The sequence below is a fragment of the Caretta caretta genome, chromosome 9, assembly GCF_965140235.1.
Source record: "Caretta caretta isolate rCarCar2 chromosome 9, rCarCar1.hap1, whole genome shotgun sequence".
Taxonomy (NCBI): Eukaryota; Metazoa; Chordata; order Testudines; family Cheloniidae; genus Caretta; species Caretta caretta.
Genome location: NC_134214.1, coordinates 77245107 through 77267990, shown reverse-complemented (window position 1 = coordinate 77267990; position 22884 = coordinate 77245107). Strand labels below are relative to the sequence as shown.

Below are 22884 nucleotides of genomic sequence, written 5' to 3'. Positions count from 1 at the left end.
ACCAATCAGTGATGGTCTAGTTTTCCTTGGTCCTAGCACAGCGTGGTGGACTGGACTTCATGACTTCTCAAGGTCCTACATTTCTATGATTCTATGATTGAAGAATGCCAGGAAGAAACAAGGACTGCAAACAGGGGCGGCTCTACCAATTTTGCCACCCCAAGCAGTCCCCACCCGAATTGCTGCCGCTGCAACAGTGGCGGAGCTGCCGCCAAATTGCCACTGCCCCCGCAAGAGCAGCAGAGCTGCAGCCGAATTGCCGCTGCAGGACACGAACGGCCGCCCCATTCTGAATGCCGCCCCAAACACCTGCTTGGAAAGCTGGTGCCTGGAGCTGGCCCTGACCGCAAAGCTTCCCCATTCTAATGTCTTCCCAGGGCTCCTCGTTACACCTCGCCTTGCTAGCGTCTCAAACCAAGTCTCCTAATGACCTGGTGTGATTTTGCAGCAGTGCAGTGATTGTGGAAACAGGCTCCCAGCATTGTGCAAACTTCCAATGTGCAAGAGCAAAGCATCCATCCTAATTACAGTACCATCATCAGGATTTAAGCCTGCTCTACCAAGCTCTCTAATCTGCTTTCTCAGGGCTCCAGCAGAAGCATTATTTATAGCCCACTCTTACTTACTAAAAGTCCCCCAACTAATAAAGTAATAGGATTCTAGCCTCGAAATACTCCCCCTACAATATGCACACACACACACACAAATCACATCTCCAGTCAAAGCCTCTCTGGCAAGAGCAGTCTCCAGGGGAGGGACTAGCAAGGAGCTATAAGAAGCCTACAAGCAGAGAGCAGAAGCCTCCTTGTAACTTGGCTATAGAAGAAAGGGCTGGAAGAGTAGCTGGGCTCTGTTCACTCATCTCACTCATCAATCAGGTAAGACCTCTCTACCTCCCTTTTTCTCAGGCTGGGAGAGGGAGAGGCTTTTTCTGTCCCTCACATCCAGTACTCTGGGGGAAGTTCAGTTACTCTGTCTGGTTACGTTATGAGCTCACTGGGGCAGGGACCCTTCTGGGTCTTGTAAAGCGCTAAGGACCAGTAATGTTAATTTTTCAATAGCGGCTATATAGGTGGGTAGTGCCTTCTGGCCCACAAGGGGCTAAAAGAGGGCTGCCTGCCTGCTGAAACACTAAAGGACTTTGCCAACCCTATCCAGGGAACCCAGGAGCCTGCATGTGGCTGAGCTGGAAACCAGAGAACAGAAGTATTAATATATCAGAGTAGGAGATGCCCCATCCTAACCAAGCCATAATATGTCTCCAAATCCCTAGTGCACCCTTCCTCACAACAGCCTTAGGAGAAATAGGAGGGGACTCAGCTCCTTTCTTCTCTGGCTTCCTCCTTCCACTTTCTTCTTTAATTCCCACCACATCACACCATCAACATCCTGCCATAGACCTGCCTTGTCTCCATCTGGGGAATGGATGAGTCCCATAATATCCTCCTCTGCTCCCTCTTTCTCTGACTCAGGGTAATCTGCCTGCTACTGCTCCTGAGGTCTAGCTAGGGCAGATGCCCAGCGTTTCAGAATCCCAGAGCTTTTCCACAGGGCATTAAAGACACAGTCTGATGTTAGGATTAATTACCTGTCTCCCAATGGGGCAGAAGGGTGCTCATCCCTCTTTCCCCCAGAGTTCTGATTTCTTTTTTCTCCTGGGTTTTGTTTCAATTACACTGAAAAAAGCTCTGCCCATGTGCCGCCCAACTTAGCAGTTCTGCCTGGGTTCCTATCCCACCTGGCTTAAGCAGGGCTATCCAAGTTTAAGATGCTGAGCTCATCCCTGATAAGCTCCCCGCAAATCAGCTGATTACAACTGAGATGTTTACAAGTGTAATTCTGGCAGCAAAGACTGATAAAGTAAAGCTCATTCAGATGATGACAAGATCTTGAGCAGTCCCCTGAGTGCAGGGCGAAGCCAGAATCCACTCCATGTTGGCACAACACTACAGTGCAGGGTTTACCTGAATTGGCTCTGATGATTAATGATCACTATGGCAGTCTATGCTCTCAGACCATTCACTGGGACAGAGGGAAGGAACCGGAACTGGATATCTATGGTCCTGGGAATTGACCTGGGTTTCGCACACCCCTGGAATGGACTTTGGGACCCTGGCCCTGCACCGCTAAAGCCATGGGTTTTCATGGATTTCAGTAAAAGCAAAAGCAATCCCCATACTAGCTATGTAAAGAGTGAAGAGAGAGATGATGGATTCATGAATGGTGAGAGACAGATGTAGAGGCAGAAGTGGTTAAATATGGAAATGTTCAAAGCAGAACGGCATTTTCATTTTCCACAGGAAAGCCCATTGTGCAGACTGTGAGCTTTTTGGGGAGAGGGGACTGTGTCTTCCTGGGTATGTGCATAGTGATAAGCACTAGTCAGCAATGACAGTGGCAGTTGTGCATTCCCATTAAACTGATGTGGGGGTAGAGACAGGAGAAATAATTTCCCATAGCAGCAGTATGAAATGGATCTTACCTGCCCTATTTTTGTGCATTCTCAGAGTAATAATAATTAATAATACTTAGCCCTTAACTAGCACTTTCCATCCACTGATCTCAAAGCACTTTATAAAGTGGGATCAGCTTATTATCCTATTTTTACAAGGGACAAGCCCGCTGAGGAAACCGCGGTGCAGAGGCTAAGGACAACAATTTCAAAAGTAGCCCTATTTCTGGCTGTTTCAGCTTTTGGGCAACCAGTTTAAGACATGCAGGATCTAATTTTCAGAGGTGCTGAGCCCCCACAGCTCCCATTGACTCGATTGGGAGTTACTTGTATCTTGTCAGAAGAGGATAGGACCTCAGGAAGGGACTTCTCTTATGGGGAAAGCCAGCTCTTTGTCCTTGTTCAAAGACCCCTTCCTGGGAGGTTGTATGTAATTAGTGGCTTGAATATGCATTGGTCTTGACTGCTCTAAGCTTGGTTTCCTAGCTCCCTTTATAGAGGACTGGCAATATAGCAACCAGCAGCTTCCTCCTAATAAGTCATTATAGCAAATTTCTTGCAGATAAGGACTTGTGTAAAATGCTGGCTCCTCTAATAGCTTCATTCATTCATCCCGCTTTCCCAGCCCCACAGATGCTCACTCAACAGTCACTTGCCATCAGGATGGTCTGAAATGGTTCTTCTGTCACCTTCTAACATCTGTTCTGCCCTACTCATCACTCTCATCTTTTCTGACCCTCATTTTCTTTGCTGCCTTCCAGTGTGATAGAGGAAGAGTTGGATGCTAGGTCTGTTCCCATCTGGGTTATGGGGGTAGCCTCGAACCACAGTTAAACTTGCATCAGTGCTGCATGCACCTAGCCACGTCCACCAAGTCCTTAGGGAATCAGGAGCAAACATGGGCTGGGAAACAGAATGCCCTAACCCCACTCATAGCCTGGTTCCTCACGAAAGAACCAGTGAGACCATAGCCTGAGACCCCAGGCTGAAGGAAGGCCCTGGCCTATCCTAGTATCATAGTGTCCCATCAAATGTTAGACCTGTCATTGTGAGAACTAGGGCTCCTAGATATCTCACCCTGGTGACCCTAGGCTGAGGAACTAGGGGGCCGCCCATGCCATGGCCATGCCACTGAGTGGCGCTGTGACCCCACGCACCAGGTTGCAATGCGTAACGCCACTTCCTCAGATTTGGAGGGGGTGGGTGTCAGGGCTTATGGGCCAGGGGAGTCAGGCTGCTGGTGGGAAGGGGGTGCCTGAGAGGGGAAGAGGAGGGTCAGGTGGGAGGAGTGCAAATCTATGCACCCCCCACAATTTTAAGGGCTCTCTGAAGACCCTGCTTTTGATTGTTTTCTTTTGCTTCCTTTTGCAGAACCCCTGCTGTGCAGTGACTGATTGAAAATGTCAGACGGCTCCAAGTATGTCTTCCTCTTCCTTCTCCCACTATGTATTGGATTGGGGCACTGCAGAGTGCCAACATGCAGCACCCTTCACAGGAAAGAGGGGACCCCAAACACACTGTGTTAGCTCGCCCCAGCCCTAGTGGAGGCAGCCCATACCCTGCAGAGATCGGATGGAATGGGATAAATGCCCATTGTTTTGAAGGCCTCAGCCCCCTCCGGGGACAGTCCTGCAATCAGCCCATGTTGCCTTTTGCTCTCTCTCCATGTGAGACTGGGACGTGCCATCCTCCAGGGATGGTCAGGAGTCTCATGCACGTGTGTTTAGCAGTGGGTAACAGGACTTTGCCTGGCTTTGGTGGCCCATCCCTCTCTCTGTCATGCATATTCAATGCCATCTGCTGGCATTATGCAAGCTCTCCCACTTTGTATCCCGCCCAGAACAAAGCCTGCATCTGAGGGAAGCTGGGTGCTTAATGTTAGACTTGATGGAAAGGGAACGTGGGATTATGGTAATGGGAATTGACACTGAAGTCACTATCAGCTCCTTAGCATCAGCCTCCAGCTGGCAAGGATGTCCAAGGTGACTTTAATCCTCCAGAGTCTGGGCCAGGAGCCAGATGGACATAGGACCAGAGGAACTTCCAACCCAGTCAAGTGTCCCAGCTCCTGCCAAAATCAAACCAGTTCAGTGGTCCATTAAGTCCAGTGTCCTGGCCCAAGCAGTGGCCAGTTCTTGATACGTTAAAGGAGGAGGAACCCCACCATCACAAAAAAACGACCCTCGTGGTAGGTCATATGTGCTGCAGTGTTCACGTGTAGTGGCTGGGCCCAGTGACTATAAACCCTGCATCTATCTCATAGATCAAGCAGTTTGACTTTGTTGCTGAAGGTCCCAAATCCAGTCTCTTTTGATGAGAGCGGTGTCTGTATGCATATGCAGCCACATCTATGTACATGGGGGATTGTCTCCTCACCACTGGGTGATCAGTTCATGCCAAGAATTAGGAGCATTGGGAGCCCATGTAGCCTTTTACCCTGACTGCAGATAATGTCTAACTGGAATAGGAACTAAAGCATCAGAGTTTAGTGTTACTAAGGCCATATCTACACTACGGGGACTACAGCAGCAGAGTTATGGTGCCATAGATAGACTGGCATAACCTGTAGTGTAGACACATCCTACAGCAACAGTAAGGGTTTTTCTGTCATTGTAGGAATATCACCTCCGCAGCTGCATTTACACCGCGGGTTAGGTCGGCATAGCTCACCTGGGGTTTCCCCATCCCTGAGCACCTGTTGACCTAAGTGCAAACCAGGCCTGAGTGTTTGGCAACAGTAGCTCCCTGTCCTGTGGAGAAATCCACTCCTCAGTGCCAGCAGCTAGAGAGAATTGGGGAAATGCAGCAGCCCTACCTGAGAAACCTGAGACAGGAGCAGGACCAGTGCCTGGCTGGCTGACCATATTCTACAGTGAAAGGAGATATATACACATGGTCTCCCTAACTCCAGGAGCTGTTCACTAGCTAACACTCTCACATCGCAGTTCCCGCTTTCCTCCCCAGCCTTTAAAACATGGTCTGTGGCAACAGTATGTCCTCCACTCCTCCCCACCAGGAATATTCTTCTCATGATAGTAGGCAGAGAAATCCACAGCACAGAGAGCTCAGGGCATATGATATCTCCGTTCTCCCCAGCCATTTGAGTCTGCACCAGGCAGAAACAGGCAGAAGCTCAGTTTGGAGTCTGACCATGCAAGGGACTGAACGCCCAAAGATCCTGAATTCACATGCCCACTCCTCCGTGGCTGAGTGTTCTGGCTACAGACTCAGCCTCGCTCCCCGACTTCCTCCTAACTACCAGGTGAACTGACTCCCCTTCTCCTCCCTTTCTCTGAACATAGCACTTCAGCAGAGGCCAGCCTGCAGGGACTTGCAATCTTTTCCCAGACCTTCCCAACCCTTTTGTGTTTGTTTCCTTTGCAGGGTTTTTAAGAAGACCAGTCCCAATGGGAAGGTAAATACCTGCTGAGCTTGGGCAAGCCTGGGGGGCTGCAGAACACAGACACATGCAAATTTGTATCCCAGGACACTTTACCTGTTGAACTAAATTGTATTTGATTTACTCAGGCACTACTAAGAGAGACTTGCAGGAACATGTGTGTCAGAGACTCCATGCTAGGGGGATTCCAAATCCATCAGGGGTGCATTGTGGGGAATCCCTCCCTCTTCAATCTCTCTCTTACTCTATTTCTGATGCACCTGGCATTTTTAAATATAATGAAGTCCCTAAGTAATGATGGCTGTTCTGGTAACTTGAATAATCACAGTATCGAGAGATCTCCATTCCATGATCCCAGCCATGGCTACAAACTTGAAACTTCCACTGGTCAAATGAAGAACAACCTGTTTCTTTGATGTTCTTTTTTTTTTTTCCTCCCCTCATGCTGCCTCCAGTTATCCATCTACTTGGGGAAGAGAGATTTTGTGGACCATGTAGGTTCTGTGGAACCTGTAGGTGAGTGACGTTATTGTCCCCATCCCATTCTGCAAGCCAGTATCCTCTGCATGTGACACGGCAGCTGATTGCTATGTAGCTGGTTGTCATGTTGCAAACAAAAGTTTTGTGAGGCCAGATTCTCAGCTGGTGTAAAATGGCTTAGCTCCATATGTTCCAGTGGTCGGTGATTTTCAGTGGGAATAAGCAAGAGGAGCAAGCAAGACTTGTGAGAAGCAAAAATTCTGGTTTCCTGCAAATATCTGTAACATAAGACAAAGGTGGGAGAAGCAGAAAATCTAGCCTCTAGGAGCAGGTAGACAGACACGCACTAGCTCTGCTCAAGCTAGCACACTAAAAATAGAAATGTGCCCATGACAGCATGAGCAGCTTGCCTGAGTACATACCCAGGAGGTCAGCCAGGTCTGTATATGGAGAAAACTGATCACTACATGGAAATGGTTTTGGAAGTATTTTAGGAAGTGGTAGCAGCTCTTCAACATGCAATTTCCCTATGGGATGGGCTAATGTCTCTGCAGCTGGAGAAAGGAGCTACTTTTGTTGACTAAATTTTATGGATAAAGTACATTTTTAAAAGAACATTTGCAGCCCCACCTGTTGTGAAGGCTGAGCTCACCTGCACTTCTTGTGCTTATTTGCAGATGGTGTTGTCTTGATTGATCCAGAGTATCTGAAGGATAGAAAAGGTAACTCTCTGCAGCAATAAGATGCAAATGTTGTGGCTATGATATGCCTTGTGACTGTAGTTAGGTTAAAGTGCCTAGAGATCACCAGTCTCCCTATTCAAAGCAACCCTTCCTGAGCCAGAGATGAAAGACTGTCTCTGTTTTCTGCTCTTCTCTTCTGTCTTGGGGACTGATTCTGAAGCTCCCAGAGGCTTGAAGAAGGATTTCATGGATCTTTCTATCTTTCCACTGGGCTTTAGAGACCCAGCCCTAGATAATTGGGTCAGATTTTTGCCTGCACAAAGAAACTGCTTTTAACTTTGAAGAGTCATTAACATGGCCCCTTCTCTTGTCTCAGTCCTGCTCCTCCACCTGCCCTTTCCTCATTTCCATTCTTTCCTTTTGCTCATCTTCTTTTCTTTCTTTCAATTTCCATCTGTCCTGCACTGGCCCCAGTGTATGTGATCCTGACTTGTGCATTCCGCTATGGCCGAGACGACCTGGATGTCATTGGCTTGACCTTCAGGAAGGACCTCTATGTCCTGACCACTCAGATTTATCCTCCTGTGCCAGAACAGACACCAACTTCCCTCACTCCTTTGCAGGAAAAGCTGTTGAAGAAGCTGGGCGAGCATGCTTACCCCTTCACTTTCGAGGTAGGAACTTCTAACACACATGGCTCTTTCCATTCACACACTCCACTATCTCTTGCTATGCACAGCCTCTCTGGAGCTGTGAAGCAATGGCCACTTCTCATGCTCCCCAACAAATGATCCAGGATCAGTGGCAACTAAGTCAAGGAGTTAACTCATAGTAGTATCCTTCTCAGCTACCTCAGCTCAGAGGTGCTGCCATATTGCTGGGGGAGCAGTCTTGAGATTTTGTCCCTTGGGTAAGGGATTGGGGCAGAACCAGCACCAGCATCAGCTTGAACAGAAGCTTCCTATGGACAGATATAAAGCCCATGTCATAGACAGTGGCTTAAGAAAGTACGAAGAGACTATGGGGCCCCAAATGCGATGCTACCGTGGTGTGGTGTATGGGTGTGCAGTGTGTGTGTGTGTGTGTGAAGTTCCTTGCTCCATTTATGCCTTAGGGAACTAATCCTCAGGCAAACTCCTTATCTGAGCCGATAGCCATGATGGAAGAAGAAACTCAACTGCAGAACTCTGAGCTGCTACCAAAATATCTGCCAGGGACACATCTATCCCACCATAAACCCCAAGCCTCAGGGGACTGAAGCTAGGGATTTTCTTATCCCGACACCCCTCGGTGCCAGGGGTCACTAGCTTGGAGTCAGACATTACAATGAGTGAGGGGGAACCTGAGCTCTGATTGTGCTGTTCTGCTGGGTTGGGTTTGGTGTTCTTGGTAAAGATTTCCTCTCTTCCCCCAGATGGCAACCAACTTGCCCTGTTCAGTCACTCTCCAGCCAGGACCGGACGATCTTGGAAAGGTGAGCTTGGGTTCCGCATTTCATACCTATCATTGGCCTGAGAGAAAGACAAAGAGGTGGATGGATGAACTAAGAATCTGTCTCCAACAACCTGCCCCAACTTTAGGGCTCCAAAAATCACAGCTGCTTCCATTGTGGTACAGCCAGCTGGGGGGCAGCTCTGAGAGGGAGGTAGCACAGCTGCTTCATGCAGAGACAGGGTCTTCAGAGAGGTTGATGATACACACTGATGTGATGAGGAAAGGAGGTGAATAAATGTAACTATCAGCACTTATTATCCCTGATGGAAGTTAAGGGGCCCTGTTCCACCCTGAGGCCTATCACAATAACCTTGTAACCATCTGTGTTTCCCTCAGGCTTGTGGTGTGGACTTTGAGGTCAAAGGATTTTGTGCTGAAAATCTGGAGGAGAAAATTCACAAGAGGTAATTCCAGTGCATCCCTTCTTCCCCCAGCACCCTAAAGCAAGAGAACCAAGTTTCTCCCCTGAGGCCAAATCCCTGCAGGAGGGCAGCCCTGGGTTTATACTTCCAATGGAGGCCACAGGCTTTAGCCTCCATCATCCCTGCCTCACGCTTTTTGATTCAAGGTGCCAGCCTCTGTTTCCATTTCTGATGCTTCTTAAGAGCATACTTTGGTTTGCCCATGCATCTCCCTGGGGCGGGGGAATAAAAGTGTCCATCTGTTTAAGCAAACAGACATTTTCCTCCATTCTTTTAGATCTAGCTGGGGGAGAAGGGTAGGTTATATGTGGGACCCCTTGGGACAGATCCAATGTCTCTGTGCTTACAGGCCTGGCCATTTCTCATCCTTGCAGGAATTCAGTGCGACTGGTGATCCGAAAGGTCCAGTTTGCCCCAGTAAATACGGGTCCAGCACCAAAGTCAGAGACCACCAGGCAATTCATGATGTCTGACAAGCCCTTACACCTTGAGGCCTCCTTGGATAAGGAGGTCTGTATCCCTGTATGGAGTCTCTCCCGTGTACTCTTGCAAGTAGGGCCTGTCCCACACAGACTGGTACATGCTGGTCTTTCCCTTTGCTGCTGGAGACTGATTACAGCAGAAATGCTCAGCTGTGAAACTGAGGCTCCAGAAGAGGATCTCGCATCCATTCCAGCCTCCTGACCTATTGTGCCTCTCAGCCTTCCAGCATCCATCATTCATTTGCCAATAAATATGGGGGCTTCATCACAGCCTGTACTTTTTAAGACATGCTTTACCCTGGGGTGAATCCTCAGGAGTGTAGTTGGGCTGGAACTTTCTCTTCTATGTCTGTATTTCTAGTGCTTGGAAACAGACCCTTTCCACAGACCCAAGAAGACAAAGGACCCCCTACTATCTGGGCTGTCCCCTTCTTGGAGAGGAGAGGTCCTGGTGCGCATTGCATATGCATTCCCTTGGGTCCCTGCATCCTAGCTATTACAGGTCTCTCTTTCCATGGTGCCTCAACTTCTACTTATCTATTTAGGTCCTTACTTTGGTGCCCATCATCATAGTATCTGGCTACTTCCTTAACACCTGTTAGTGCGCAGTGTAACCAGCTCCGTTGTGATTGCAGATTTATTACCATGGAGACCCAATCACTGTCAATATTAATATCAACAACACCACCAACAAGATTGTGAAGAAAATTAAAATATCAGGTGAGAGAGAACATGGTGCACACCCTCAGGCCTCAGCTTCATTCTTACCTCCTGTGCCCCACATTGTTCCTTTTGTCCCCTGTCCTACACTTTGCTCATGCCCCACACCCTGGGGCAGACCTTTAAAACACCTTTGTGAGAGTCAGGTTTTATAAATAAGTGTGCACATGGGCCCAGTAGGTGAACTGTGCTGGTTGGGCACAAGGCCGAATGCCTCACCTCTTCTCTTCCCCACTCTCCCAGGCTCAGAGAGTAAATCCCTTCGCCTGCTTCTCCTCTCACTTGGACCAGTTCTACACCAGTGTAGTTCCACTGACTTCAGTGGGGTTATACCTCCTTTAAACCAATGCATGGGAGGGAAGAACCAGGTGCTTTGTATGGTTCAGGGATGTGGTTTAGAGACACAATAGTTTCATTCACCCTCATAGAGCTCAGACTGTTAGGGGAGGGATGAGATGTAAAACAACTGAGGCCAGAAGCCTGCACGACGTGTGTCATGCTCCAACTTTATCTAACCTGTCAATGCAGTGGTGGAATGACTAGGAAAATCCTTGGGAAGCCCCCTGCTATTCCACTGGTTTAAGGGACTACCTCTTGAGATGCTACAGAGCCGCAGTGTCACGGGGCATGCACAAGGGGGGCAAGCATGAGCATGCCCCTCCTCCAATCCCTTCTCCTTCGCCTCCTTCAATCCCTTCTACAACGCCTTCTCCTTCCCTTCTGCTGGCGTCCCAGGTGTTGCCTCGGCCTCCAGCCCTGACTCACCTCAGTGAGTGCCTGCAAAGCAGGCAGCAGTGCTGGGACTCCAGCAGTGGGGAAGAAGCAGCAGCTGGAGGGGGAGGGGAAGGGGGAAGAGGAGGAGTTCAGGTGGCAGCCAGCCGCCCTGCTGCTTCCTCCCTCCCTGGGGGGGGGCGGGGGTTGCAGGGACACGGAGAGTGCAGCTGCCAGGGCAGCTGCTGCCACCTTGCTGCCAGGCATCCCCGCCAGGGTGTCTCGAGAAATCTGGGCCGGGGGGGGGGGGGGATCACGCAGACCTTTCACTTGTGTGTGTTTAATGCGCCCCTCTGAAAGCGGTCAAATTTAAATCCCTGCGCATGCCTCTGTACAGAGCCACGGACGGTGTGTGCAACATCCTATGTGATAGGCATGTCATTGCCACGATAGACATTGTGTTCCCTTTCTCTCTGATCAGTCGAGCAGATCACAGACGTGGTTCTCTATTCGCTGGACAAATATACAAAGAACGTGTGCACAGAAGAGATACTGTAAGTGAGAGGAGGTAGCAGATCATATATCACTGGGCTTGGCTGTCCAGTAGAGTGATGGGGAGAGAGAGAGAGAGAGAGTCAAGGAGTGGGAAGAGAAAGATGGGGAAAGAGAGGAGGCAGGAAAGATGACGTTTCAATGCGGAGCAAGACTATCCAGAGTTCTAACAGGAAATAGGGAAAAAGAAACAGAGCTTTGGAAGGGATATAAACCCCCAAGCATCACGGCATAAGCCACTGTCTAACCACTGGGAGCTAGGAGGAAACTTCCCGGGGGACAGATTGTCACACAACTGCCCACAGCAGGGTCCTTGCAACTTTCTCTGGAGCATTTGGCGCTGGCCACTGTAAGAGACAGGATACTGCGTGGACTAGTGGGTCACAGGTCAGATCTAATCTGGCAGGTCCTGTGTTCCTGTGCAAAGGAAGAGGGAGAAAGAAAAGGGGAGGAGGAATACAAAGGAGAAGGAAAGTGGGAGAGAGAAAAGGAGACAGAGAAGCCGGGGGATACAGACAGCAGGCACGTTTGTGTTTGGCGGAGTGGCGGGCGGAATAGAGATTCTCCTCTTCCTGGGGCATATAGACAGCAGGGTTGGGGGAAGGGATCAGGTAGTGTGCTGTGGCCTTGCTCTGCCCAGACACATCTGCTCTGGGTCCATAATCACAAGCCGTTCCCTGGTGCAGCAGCAGGCAGCTCAGGATCCTAGCTTTCCAATGGGTTACTTGCAATTGTCACTACTCTGTTCACTGTTGGGACTTTGGTGGCTGTTCCGAGCTTTCCTCTCTGCATCCCTTTCAGTGAGACTGTGGCTGCCAATTCCACCTTCTCCAAAAGCTACACAGTGACTCCCAGCCTATCATCCAACCGTGAGAAGCGTGGCTTAGCACTTGACGGCAAGCTCAAACATGAGGACACCAACCTGGCCTCCACCACCATGTAAGAGAAAGGCCTCCACCCTGCCAACAGTGCTCTCCGGCCGATCTCTTTGCTTCTCTTATCAGTCTCTGCCAGACAACCACTTCCCACACACTACTCCCACTTTGTACCATCCAGTGCTGCTTGCCAATACCTAGGTACCCAAACCTTGAGCTGCAGCCTCCACTCCTGCTAGTCCAGTCCTGGGCCTCTACACACTGCTTATGTACCTTGATCCTGTCCTACCTCAGTCCCTGCAGCTCTGTTTCTAAGACCTTCTTGAGCAGAGACTGTTAATCATGCTGAAGAATTTGTTGCGTTTGTGATGAGGCTGCACACCCACTGATCCATCTTGCAGGTGAGAGGTAAACCCATGGGCCTGACCATGATCTTTAAAAGATCCCATAACACTTTTTCCAAGAGCCGGTGCATCAGCCCTAGTGTCCTGATAAAATTCCAGCTGAGGTAATTACCATCTACCCCCACAAATTCCTCCATGCTTTCAGCTACATTAGTCTTCCCTTCCTTTGTACCCTGTGGCTGTGCAGTTAAACAGCTACTTCCCTCTGCACAAGATGGAGCCCTATGGGAGACACAGATTATAAGATTTTTATGGCATTGTTGTGGTGGCTTAAACCTATTTTAGTAGCTGTCATCCTGATCATCAGGTGACAAATTCAACATGGCATTTCTCATCCCAGGTCATCTTCTGACCTCTTTTCTATGCTTTTTCTTGTAGACTGAGACCTGGGATGGACAAGGAGGTATTGGGGATCCTGGTGTCCTACAAAGTGAAGGTCAATCTAGTGGTATCCAGAGGAGGGTGAGCATCTCTCCGGTACATAGAGTGTGACTCTTTGGTGTAAGAGTTGTGTGTTTGAACAACACCTGGCATAACAGTGACCCAGTGCATGACTGGAGCTCCTAGGCACTACCCCAATACTACTACAGCTAATCAGAATAATACTGACATATACTGACCAGGGAAATAGCTTAATAACTGGATTCCTTAGTTTGCCTTTTGGGGCCATCTCTGTACCCTACAAACACTTAAGCCAGGGGTTCTCAAACTACATTGCACCGCGACCCCCTTCTGACAACAAAAATTACTACATAACCCCAGGAGGGGGGACCAAAGCCTGAGCCCGCCCGAACCCCACTGCCCCAGGTGGAGGGGGCCGAAGCCTGAGCCCGCCCGAGCCCCACCAGCCTGGGTGGAGGGGACCAAAACCTGAGCCTGCCCGAGCCCCACGGCCCCGGGTGGAGGGAGCCAAAGTCTGAGCCCACCCGAGCCCCACTGCCCCGGGTGGAGGGGGCCGAAGCCTGAGCCCGCCTGAGCCCCACCAGCCTGGGTGGAGGGGACCAAAACCTGAGCCTGCCCGAGCCCCACAGCCCTGGGTGGAGGGAGCCGAAGCCTGAGCCTGCCCAAGTCCCATTGCCCCGGGTGGAGGGGACCAAAGCCTGAGCCCGCCTGAGCCCCACCGTCCTGGGTGGAGGGAGCTGAAGCCTGAGCCTGCCTGAGCCCCACCGCCCTGGGTGGAGGGGACCAAAGCCTGAGCCCGCCCGAGCCCCATTGCCCCGGGTAGAGGGGGCCGAAGCCTGAGCCCACCCGAGCCACACCACCCGGGTGGAGGGGGATGAAGCCTGAGCCCACCCGAGCCCCACTGCCCTGGGTGGAAAAGCCAAAGCCCGAGGGCTTCAGCTCCAGGTGCACAGGTGCCAGCTTACTCTGGGACCCAGGGATGCTCAACCTCCCGCTCTGCGCTCACCCACCTCCTTCTCCCAAGTCCCCACCCCCACTCCCCCTCTTTCAGCCCCACGTCTTCCCGCCCAATTCCATCCCTCAACCGAGTGCGCCCTGTCCCCGTGCCTCCCTCCTCCCTCCCCGGCGCCTTCTGCCCACTGTGAAACAGCTGATCACGGGCGGGAGGCACTGGGAGAGAGGAGGAGGAGTTGATCAAAAAGGCAGCCAGTGGACAGGAGGCGCTGGGCGGGGAAGGGAGGAGTTGGCTGCCGATGGATGTTGAGCACCCACTAATTTTTGGAGCACCTTTTGGAATTGGCACCTATGCCCAGGTGAGGGCCTGTAAGCTGAGCCCCACCACGCAGGGCTGAAGCTGGTGGGCTCAGGCTTCGGCCCCAGCAAGTCTAATCTGAGCCCTGGCGACCCCATTAAAACGGGTTTGTGACCCACTTTGGTGTCCTGACCCACAGTTTGAGAACTGCTGACTTAAATCATCCAGGCATTGGGTCTTCCACATGGCATCCGTTCCAGAGGTGAGCCTTGGCTTCTCAATGATTCCCACCCCTTTGCTCCCAGGTCACATCCCCATTTATACCCATGCACCTCACTTTATTACCAAACATTCTCTAATGTCCCACATTCTCATAAGCAAACTAGGGAAATGTGGTGGAGATAAAATTCCTATAAGGCGAGTGCATAACTGATTAAAGACCGTGCTCAAAGAAAGAAGTTATCAATGATTCATTGTCAAACTGGGAGAGCATATCTAATGGGGTGCCACAGGAGTCAGTCCTAGGTCCAGTACTATTCACTATTTTCATTTATGATTTGCATTACGGAGTGGAGAGTCTGGGACTCTTGACACATCACCACAGGACACCTGGGTGCCATGACAGCAGGGATCTGTGAAGGGTGTCACTCACCTGCCCAAAGTAACAGTGACACGAAATGAAAAGCCTCATTGTCCAGAAGGGGACATTTTCCACTCATTCATTACATTTGTATTTGTTGTACTGTTTTTTAGCTGAATTCTATGTTCTTTCTTTCATCCCCACAGCATCCTGGGAGATCTCACTTCAAGGTAAAGAATGAGTCGATTGACGGGTGTCTATCAGGAATGGTGTCCCTGCTTACGGAGCTTTGCAATCGGATGGTGCACAGGGCCCAGAGACAATGAATCCTTCTTTCACTGTACAAGAATAAATATCAAGCCGCCCCCACAGCTTCACACCTCCAAAACACACATATGCAAACACACTTTCAGACACCTTGTGTGAAGATGTGATTGTCAAACCCCACACCGCCTGTGTGACACCTTCCTGTGTCCTGCTAGTGGGTGGCTCCTCTTCTCTGGGCTCTCATGTTCCCTGCTCAGCTTTTAGTGCAATTACCCAGCAGATGACTTGTGCTAAGAGAACTTCACTCAAAGTTGAGCAAGGAGTGGGTCAAGTAGAAAATCCAAGGCCTTTTCTGGCCCAAACCATGATTTGCAGCCTGACCTCTCTCCAGTCCGCTCTCTGACCTGTATTTCGCAGCACCATTCAGGGAGTTGGATGGTGTTCCTAATGCAAACACACACAGCTGCTCCCCATCCTGTCCTTGTCCCACAAAAGTTACATTTTAACACATATCAGTTTTAATTATGATTTTGATTATCTGATTGTTGCATAGCATTGTGGGACGTTTCCATGACTGCCAGAGTGCTGTAAGCAAGCCTGAGCAGAGACAGCCAGACCTGTACTCATGCCCATTGAAAAGGCCGTCAGTTCAGGAGGATTTAACATACTCTTGTGCTCTTCCCTCACAACTGTCTCTGTGTAATTCTCCCCTTTAAGAGATGTGTGCTTTTCCTTCCAGTGATGTTGGTGTTGAGATGCCTGTTATTCTGATGCACCCAAAGCCCACTGATGGTGAGTGATCACGCTGGAATACAATTTTCACTAGGGAAGCAGCAGGGAGGAAATGCATTCATATTCCTGAAGGAGTCAGAAACACTAGTGACACCAGTTATCTCTAAGGCCAGGTGAAGCAGTTCAGCTCAGAGAAGACCCAACCCAGATGGAAACAAACCTCAGAGCCTTTCCAGGGTGGGATCAGTTCATTTGCCCTTTTCTCTGTGGCTCTGTTTCTTCTGCCATGGCCAGGCCTGGAAGCTCCAATGCACCCTGAAAGAGAGAAGCTTGTATTATTCCCTCTCCAAACCGAGCTTCCACACTTTCTGCAACTGACCCATCACTGGGTTCCCATGATGTCCTGCACAGTGTGCCAATGAGACCATCAACAATATGAAGAAGGCACGGGCTGTGCTTTCCAGAGTCCATTGTTTCCAATGAATTTGTAGTCAGTCAGAGCAGTTCCCACTTACATTTTAGCCATGATCTGTCTATGGCATGCCAGGGGAGGTCTCCCGTAAGTTTGCCACCTCTCCAGATCTTGACAGGACCATCTTGTTTCCTGCAAATTTGTCTTGCAGAACATGCAACTACATCATCACACCAGTATGCTGCATTGTGATGGCACAGACATCACAACTTCATGATGCCGTGGAGTTGTAGTGGAGGACAAATTTTTAAGGGTGGTGATCCAATGCCCAGCCAAGACTTGAGGCTAATGCTCTGCTGGAGCAAAGGTCCTATTTTGCAATTGTGTGTCTGAGCCACTAAACACAACACAGGTAACAGGAGAGCTGTGAACTGTGTTTAATGCTTATTTAGCAGAATTGAGTAATAAACGCAAAACTCCACAATGTGTGTAGTGTAGTGGAAGGTTTGACTTTGCCTTGAGATCTAGGCTGAGAAATATTCTCAAGGTTGCATGGTGTCTCAGCCATATGTCTACTACTGACCTTCCACAGTAACTCTGCAGATAAAACACACAACCCCTGTCAGTTATTTGCCCCAGAATGTGTCTTTCCAATAGAAATATCCCAGTAGTAAGAACATGTCCTTTTGAAATGCCTGTTTCAGACTAACCTCTGTGTGTCTCTCTCAATCTTTCTCCGCCTCCCCACAATGTGTTTATAAATGGACTATAGAAAAGCCAAGGTAAGGAAAAGGTTTCTCGGCCTCTATACCAACGCTTTCTGTAAGAAATCTGTTACATAAACTCATTGGCGATAGCTGCAATACTAAGTAACCTGCTCCCATTTCAATATGGAGCCTCCTGTGAGTGTCTTGGACCAAAAGATCCATCATAGAGCTCAGGCTCAGGCCCCACAAATGTGTGCTCTCGACATCACAACAGACACGATGACATTACAATGTGAGGTCACCACTAAAATGAGCATTGTCATAGCGGGAGGAGAAACCAAAGCTGTAAGAGAGGCACGTTTGCAGCTTAATTTTGTTTATTTTATGGTTTCCTGGCTTTTCTTCTCCTTGCTAAAATCACACTTCACCCCTGTTGTTTCAGATCCAAACTGTGTTGCCTATTTCAGTGTTACTTTCTTATTTTCTGAAGGGAGTTGCTGTCACCAACTTGGCTCCATAGATACATGCCCTGCTCTGTTGCTATGGTAGATGGCCCACTGATAGAGATTTCTGTCCCTTGCTCCTATCAGCACAGCTGAGAACACAGACTACAGCGCTCCCAGTGCTGTTGCTTCCTTGGTAATCTTAGCTGGCTCCAATTCACTTAAGCTTGGTGGCTGCTGGAGGCTGCACTCCAGGCACTGGACTACCGGAAACTGTAACCAAAACAAAATCCAAAATATCCCTAGAGAGAGGGCACTGGCTGAATTCTTAACAGCAATAAATCCTGTAGCTACTGTAATTAGTGTAGGAAATGACTAAAGCATCCAAGAACTGTCCCAACAGGACACAAATCCACCAGGATTGTTAGTACCAAATCCCGCTATGTGCCAATAAATTATATATTGAGAGCCAGCCTCATAAGATAAAGTCCTGTATTGCCCTGGTAATTCTGTTTAGCTCCAGAACACTCTGTCCAAAGGACTCTAATGGTGAAATCCCACTTCCCCAGCTGGCAGCAATATATACTGACCAAAACACAAGGATGGAATTGCCACACTTACAAGTTTCCCCTCTAGGAAATCTCACAATGTCAAATCCATCCCCCACTCCAAAGTCCACCAGCTATGACTTTGATCTATAGTTGCAAGACCATGAAAGACCATTTTTGTGTCTAGTTATATCCTGCGAGGTGCTGCTGCGGGACACTGGAGAAATGCATGAAAATCAGAACAGTACTTTGGGAACAGGCAGAGTCCAGGAGCTCCCTGTGCCTAGATAAGCTACTCACGTGTTCTCACAGCAAAGAATGTGCCCTTTATAGCCTCTCTATGAGCCTAGTCAGGATATTTCAGATTTCTCTCAGGAGTACGGAACCCACTTGCACTTCATTCAGTTTGTCGAATCACTTTATAGTCTTGAAATTTTGGAACCTGTTTTGCTGAATTTTCTCCTTTTTTCCTTCTGTTCCTTTTTGTGCCTCTTTCTCTGTTTCATGGTGTCATTTTGCATTTCCCTCTTGCAAGAAGGTAACTAATCCTCTTTATGTCTCTCTGTCTCCATTTTGTCTGTTTGGTCACTGTGTAAAACTTTGTCTTCAGGAATCTCTTTAGATGCAGGTTTCCCCCCTCCATACACACACCTAGCTGAATGTCCTGGGTAGAATTGCATTGCTTCTGCTGGTAAAAGTCTCAGCCACTTGAGTAGCTATTTACTATTCATCAGCACATCTTGTGGATTGCCTTCAGTAAATGTCCCCCACTACACTGTCCTTACCAGTTAGCACTCCAAGCCTCCTGGGGCCACGGCTGAAATATGTACAGAAGGCGAAGCACTGTTCCTCAACAGAACATGTGCATTGAGGAGTCCTGTGAGGCTGGGTGTCAGCAGAAAGTGGACATTGTCTCCATGCTTCTGATTATTTAAGCAGGGACTTCACCCTTTTGGGACTTTCACACTGTGACCCTCCCTCCTCTCCCCCCTCCCCCCGCCACACACCCCGAGGCAGATGATGTGTGTAGTCACCAAAATCCCAATTTTGAGGCCTCATCATTCTGTCTTCTTCTCTCCAGTGAGGAAGACATTGTGATTGAGGAATTTGCTCGCCAAAAACTCCAGGGGGAGAAAGACGATGAAGATGAGAAGGAGGAAGCTGAAAAAGACGAAAGCTAATCTGCTGCCCTGTCCGGTCCAGCCAGAACATGCAGCAGTGACCACTCCAGTGCACATAGATTTTTTAGAGCCGTCCCTGATGTATCAATCTTACACTGTGGTGTGATACAATCACCATTTGTTAGCAAGTGTAATTATTTGAATGCTGTCAAGGAAATGTGTTACATTCTGTTTATGCCACCCACTGGAATTCTGCAACATTCTGCAATTTCTTTATAAATAAAACTATATAAACTGAAAGGTGCTGGAATCCATTTATTTTGGCTTTGGTTTTACTCTGATCACTTCCTCATAAGTCAAGGAAGAGCCTACAAGTTAGAGACAAAGTTGGTGCACAAGTCCCTGTGTCTCTTTCACAACAGCGCCAGCTAGGTGGACACCACCCCACAGGGAAGGGTCAAGTCCAAACAAATTGTTTTTTTTAAATATGTTATTAAAGGAGAATGTTCAGCATATGCTGTATATACTATTCTTATAACCAGTTCAGATCTGGAACAGCCTTCCAAGGGGAGCAGTGGGGCCAAAAAATCTAATTTGTTTCAAGACTGAGCTTGATAAATTTATGGAGGGGACGGTGTGATAAGGTTACCTAAAATGGCATATGGCTCATCTATGACTGCTATTAGCAAATATCTCTAATGGCGAGAGATGGGACCCTAGATGTAGAGTTACTACAGAGAATTATTTCCCAGGTGTCTGGCTGGTGGGTCTCACCCACATGCTCAGAGTCTGATTGATCACCATGTTTAAGGTCAGAAAGGGATTTTTCCCCAGGTCAGATTGGCAGAGATCCTGGGAAGGTTTTTTTGCCTTCCTCTACAGCATGGGGAATGGGTCATTTGCTGGTTTGAACTAGAGTAAACAGTGGATTCTCAGTAACTCAGCCAGAAGTTGTGCGTCTATTGCAGGAATAAGTGGGTGAGGTTCTGTGACCTGCGATATGGAAGAGGTCAGACTAGATGATCATGCGGGTCCCTTCTGGCCTTAAGGTTTTTGAGCCTATGATTTACACACAAAACCCTTTCAAATCTGCCACAGTCCAGTGACGTTAGTTTGCCTGCTCTGGAATTAGGTGATGTCATTGGGGTTGGGACCTCTCATCTCTCAGCCCAAATGCCCAGCCTGCTTATGCAGACCAACATACAGCGATTGTATTTACTGCACCTGCTAAAGAAGGTAAAGTTGCTGATGGCTGATGAGATGCAAAGCTGGATCTCACAGGACCTAAAACATGATAAGAGTGAGATTTGAGGTAATTATGTGCTGACTGCACTTCAGCCAGACCATTTGGCACCAATTGCAGAAGAGAATGGAACCAGCAGGATCATATTTGTCATCCACGTTTAACTGTGATTGTGACAACAGTTGACCAAAACCCCATAACAGCATTACAGTCAATATCTAGTGCTCTGTGGCAAGCAAGATCTAAATTCTGCAACAAGGTTCTTTGGATTCTCTGAAGGGCGCAAAGACTGGAAACTCTGTGGCAGCTAAATGTTAAAAAATGTTTAAAATTAAATATGTAAAAGAATAATACAGTCAATGGTATCCATTCTTTTTTATTGTGTTATTAAACTCAATGTATCTTTACCCTGCCCCCACATGTTCTGTTTTAAGGTAGTACACATTTTTGGATTGACAATGCATAACTTCATCATAGAAGCTTTGATGAAAATAGGTTCTGGCAGCTAGAAAGGCATTGCAGTTTGGGAGCTGGACATTTCTGCTAAAATGAACAACAGTGATGTAAACTGTTATATTTAGACTTCAGAGTTAATACCACCTTAAGATGAATGGGGCATTTCACACCTCAGATCTACTGCTTGAGTCTGTCTGCAAATTCAGGCAGATATCATTGCCTCAGTTGCAGTCATGATTTGTCTAGATTAGGGAAATTTGCACCAATGTAACCATATCAATGTAGTTACACCGGAGCAAATTCCTTATGTATTGCGATGATGCAAAAGTGGGCTTGCTTCTATGCAGGTAGGTTCACATTGGAGAAGCTCGTTCAGTGTTGCACATGTACACAGGGAGGTTGCATTGGTTTAGCTACATTGGTGCAGCTACATAAGTGCAACAAAAGTCACGTTTAGATAGGACGTCATGTCCTATATTTCAGATTTTCCCTACAACCATGGTCATGTTTGCACTAGGAAAATTCAGACCCATAATTTACGACCTGGGTAGTAATGTTGAAAGTACTGTACTAGTGCGTGCAGGACATCAGCATTCTTACTATGTGACCTAAGTCTTCAAGGCCCATGAAGGCTAAAAACACGGTGTTGTTTTTGCAAATGGAGGCTTATAGTCTACAGTACATTTGGGCAGGGAAGCGTAGATCCCTGTTATCCATCGGATGGGTGGGCCCCTGTTATAGGTGGATTAGGGGAAACCTGGTATCTAGCTGCTGCAGAGCCCCTGGAATAGATGCATGGGGGGATTTTATGTAAAAATCTGGTGTGTGTGTGGGGGGGGGGGGGTTCCTGTTACAGGTACATTGTGTTATCCATCTGGTGGGAGGTCCCTATTATAGGAGCATGGGGGACCCCCCTGTTACACATCTGGTGGGAGGTTCCTGTTATAGGTGCATGGGGATCTCCTTTATCCATCTGGTGGGAGTCTGTTATAGGAGCATGGGGAGACCCACCCTTACCCATCCGGGTGGGGTACCTAACAGTCTGGGGAAAGGGCAGGGCTGGCCTTACCATGAGGCAAACTGAGGCGGCCGCCTCGGGGGGGGGGCACTAGGCCCCAGAGTGTAGAAAATTGTGTCTGCTGCTGATGCATATGTATTCTCTCTGCTCTAGATGCACAGAGATGGTGGAGTGCTGTGCTGGAGGATGGACGGCACAAGAGACATAACAGGCAGGAGAAAAGGGGAGAGGGAATAACAGAAAGCAGCAGGAGCTTCAGGGAGAGAGAAGAGGAGGAGCCTCTTATCTACCTCTCTAGTACCCCCAGGAGCCTGGACTGATTAACATCAGCCTCTCAGGGAGCTTCCTGTTTCCTGCTGCTTCCCTGAACCAACTTGAGGAGAACAGGTCGTCAACTGCAGTAGTATGAGGCAGTTAGACCCTTAAGACTCTGATATCTTCCCTCACTCAGGCCCTGCTACCAGCTGACTTATTTGTCCCCTTCAATTGAGTTTTGAGAGTTACTATAGCTGGCACAGAACAGCAGTCATGAGTGAAAGAAGAAAATGCCCCCCTGGGCAGCATTCAGAAAAAGAAAGAAAGCAAAGGAAGCTTTTCTATCTAAGCAGGAAGGAGCTCTTCTGAGATACATAGACACAAATATTCACGATGAGCCTTCTGGCCCCAGTGAGGATGTGAGTGTTGAGGAGATGCCTGATCTTCCAGTTAGTCAGAGTGCAGGTGACCTGGTAGCTACTGCAGCATCCATATCTCATCTCAAATGGATGTAACCATGCACATTCCTGAAGAAAAGTGTAGATCAGAGAAGAGTGTGGTGGAGGCTCCAGAAACAGCTGCTGCTGAGTTTAGTTCCTTAAGTCTAGATGATCCAGGGCTGTGGACCCACTTGAGCAGTAGCCTTAGGGACTTCCTTGTACTGCATGGGCCACAGCAAGTGAAAAACTTCATGTTCCCCAAAGACAATGAAAATAGAAGTTTCCATCCAACACATTCCCGGCGTGAAATCCCCAATGGTGACTAAGTGGAGA

At 48.6% G+C, this 22884-nt stretch overlaps 1 protein-coding gene across 2 annotated transcripts; it reads left to right on the top strand.

The window, feature by feature from the left end:
* The first annotated feature begins 406 nt into the window (after nucleotides 1-406).
* Nucleotides 407-19439, top strand: ARR3 (arrestin 3). 2 transcript variants are annotated; one of them, XM_048863598.2, is made up of 18 exons: nucleotides 409-878; nucleotides 3824-3869; nucleotides 5837-5867; nucleotides 6308-6368; nucleotides 7010-7054; nucleotides 7490-7689; nucleotides 8430-8489; nucleotides 8846-8913; nucleotides 9306-9441; nucleotides 10049-10133; nucleotides 11326-11398; nucleotides 12198-12335; nucleotides 13054-13137; nucleotides 15116-15139; nucleotides 15916-15968; nucleotides 17093-17102; nucleotides 18554-18556; nucleotides 19100-19439. In XM_048863598.2, exons 2-18 carry the CDS (start codon nucleotides 3853-3855, stop codon nucleotides 19197-19199), a joined length of 1188 nt encoding a protein of 395 aa, XP_048719555.1. In that variant the 5' UTR covers nucleotides 409-878; nucleotides 3824-3852; the 3' UTR covers nucleotides 19200-19439. The 2 variants fall into 2 exon arrangements, with proteins under 2 accessions (XP_048719554.1, XP_048719555.1); XM_048863597.2 differs by lacking the exons at nucleotides 17093-17102; nucleotides 18554-18556 and having other exon boundaries at nucleotides 407-878.
* The last annotated feature ends 3445 nt before the right edge of the window (nucleotides 19440-22884 follow it).

Coding starts and splice junctions, on each gene's coding strand:
- ARR3 (XM_048863598.2), top strand. Junction 7,055..7,489: donor GTATCTGAAGGATAGAAAAG/GTAACTCTCTGC, acceptor CACTGGCCCCAG/TGTATGTGATCCTGACTTGT. Junction 8,914..9,305: donor GAGGAGAAAATTCACAAGAG/GTAATTCCAGTG, acceptor TCATCCTTGCAG/GAATTCAGTGCGACTGGTGA.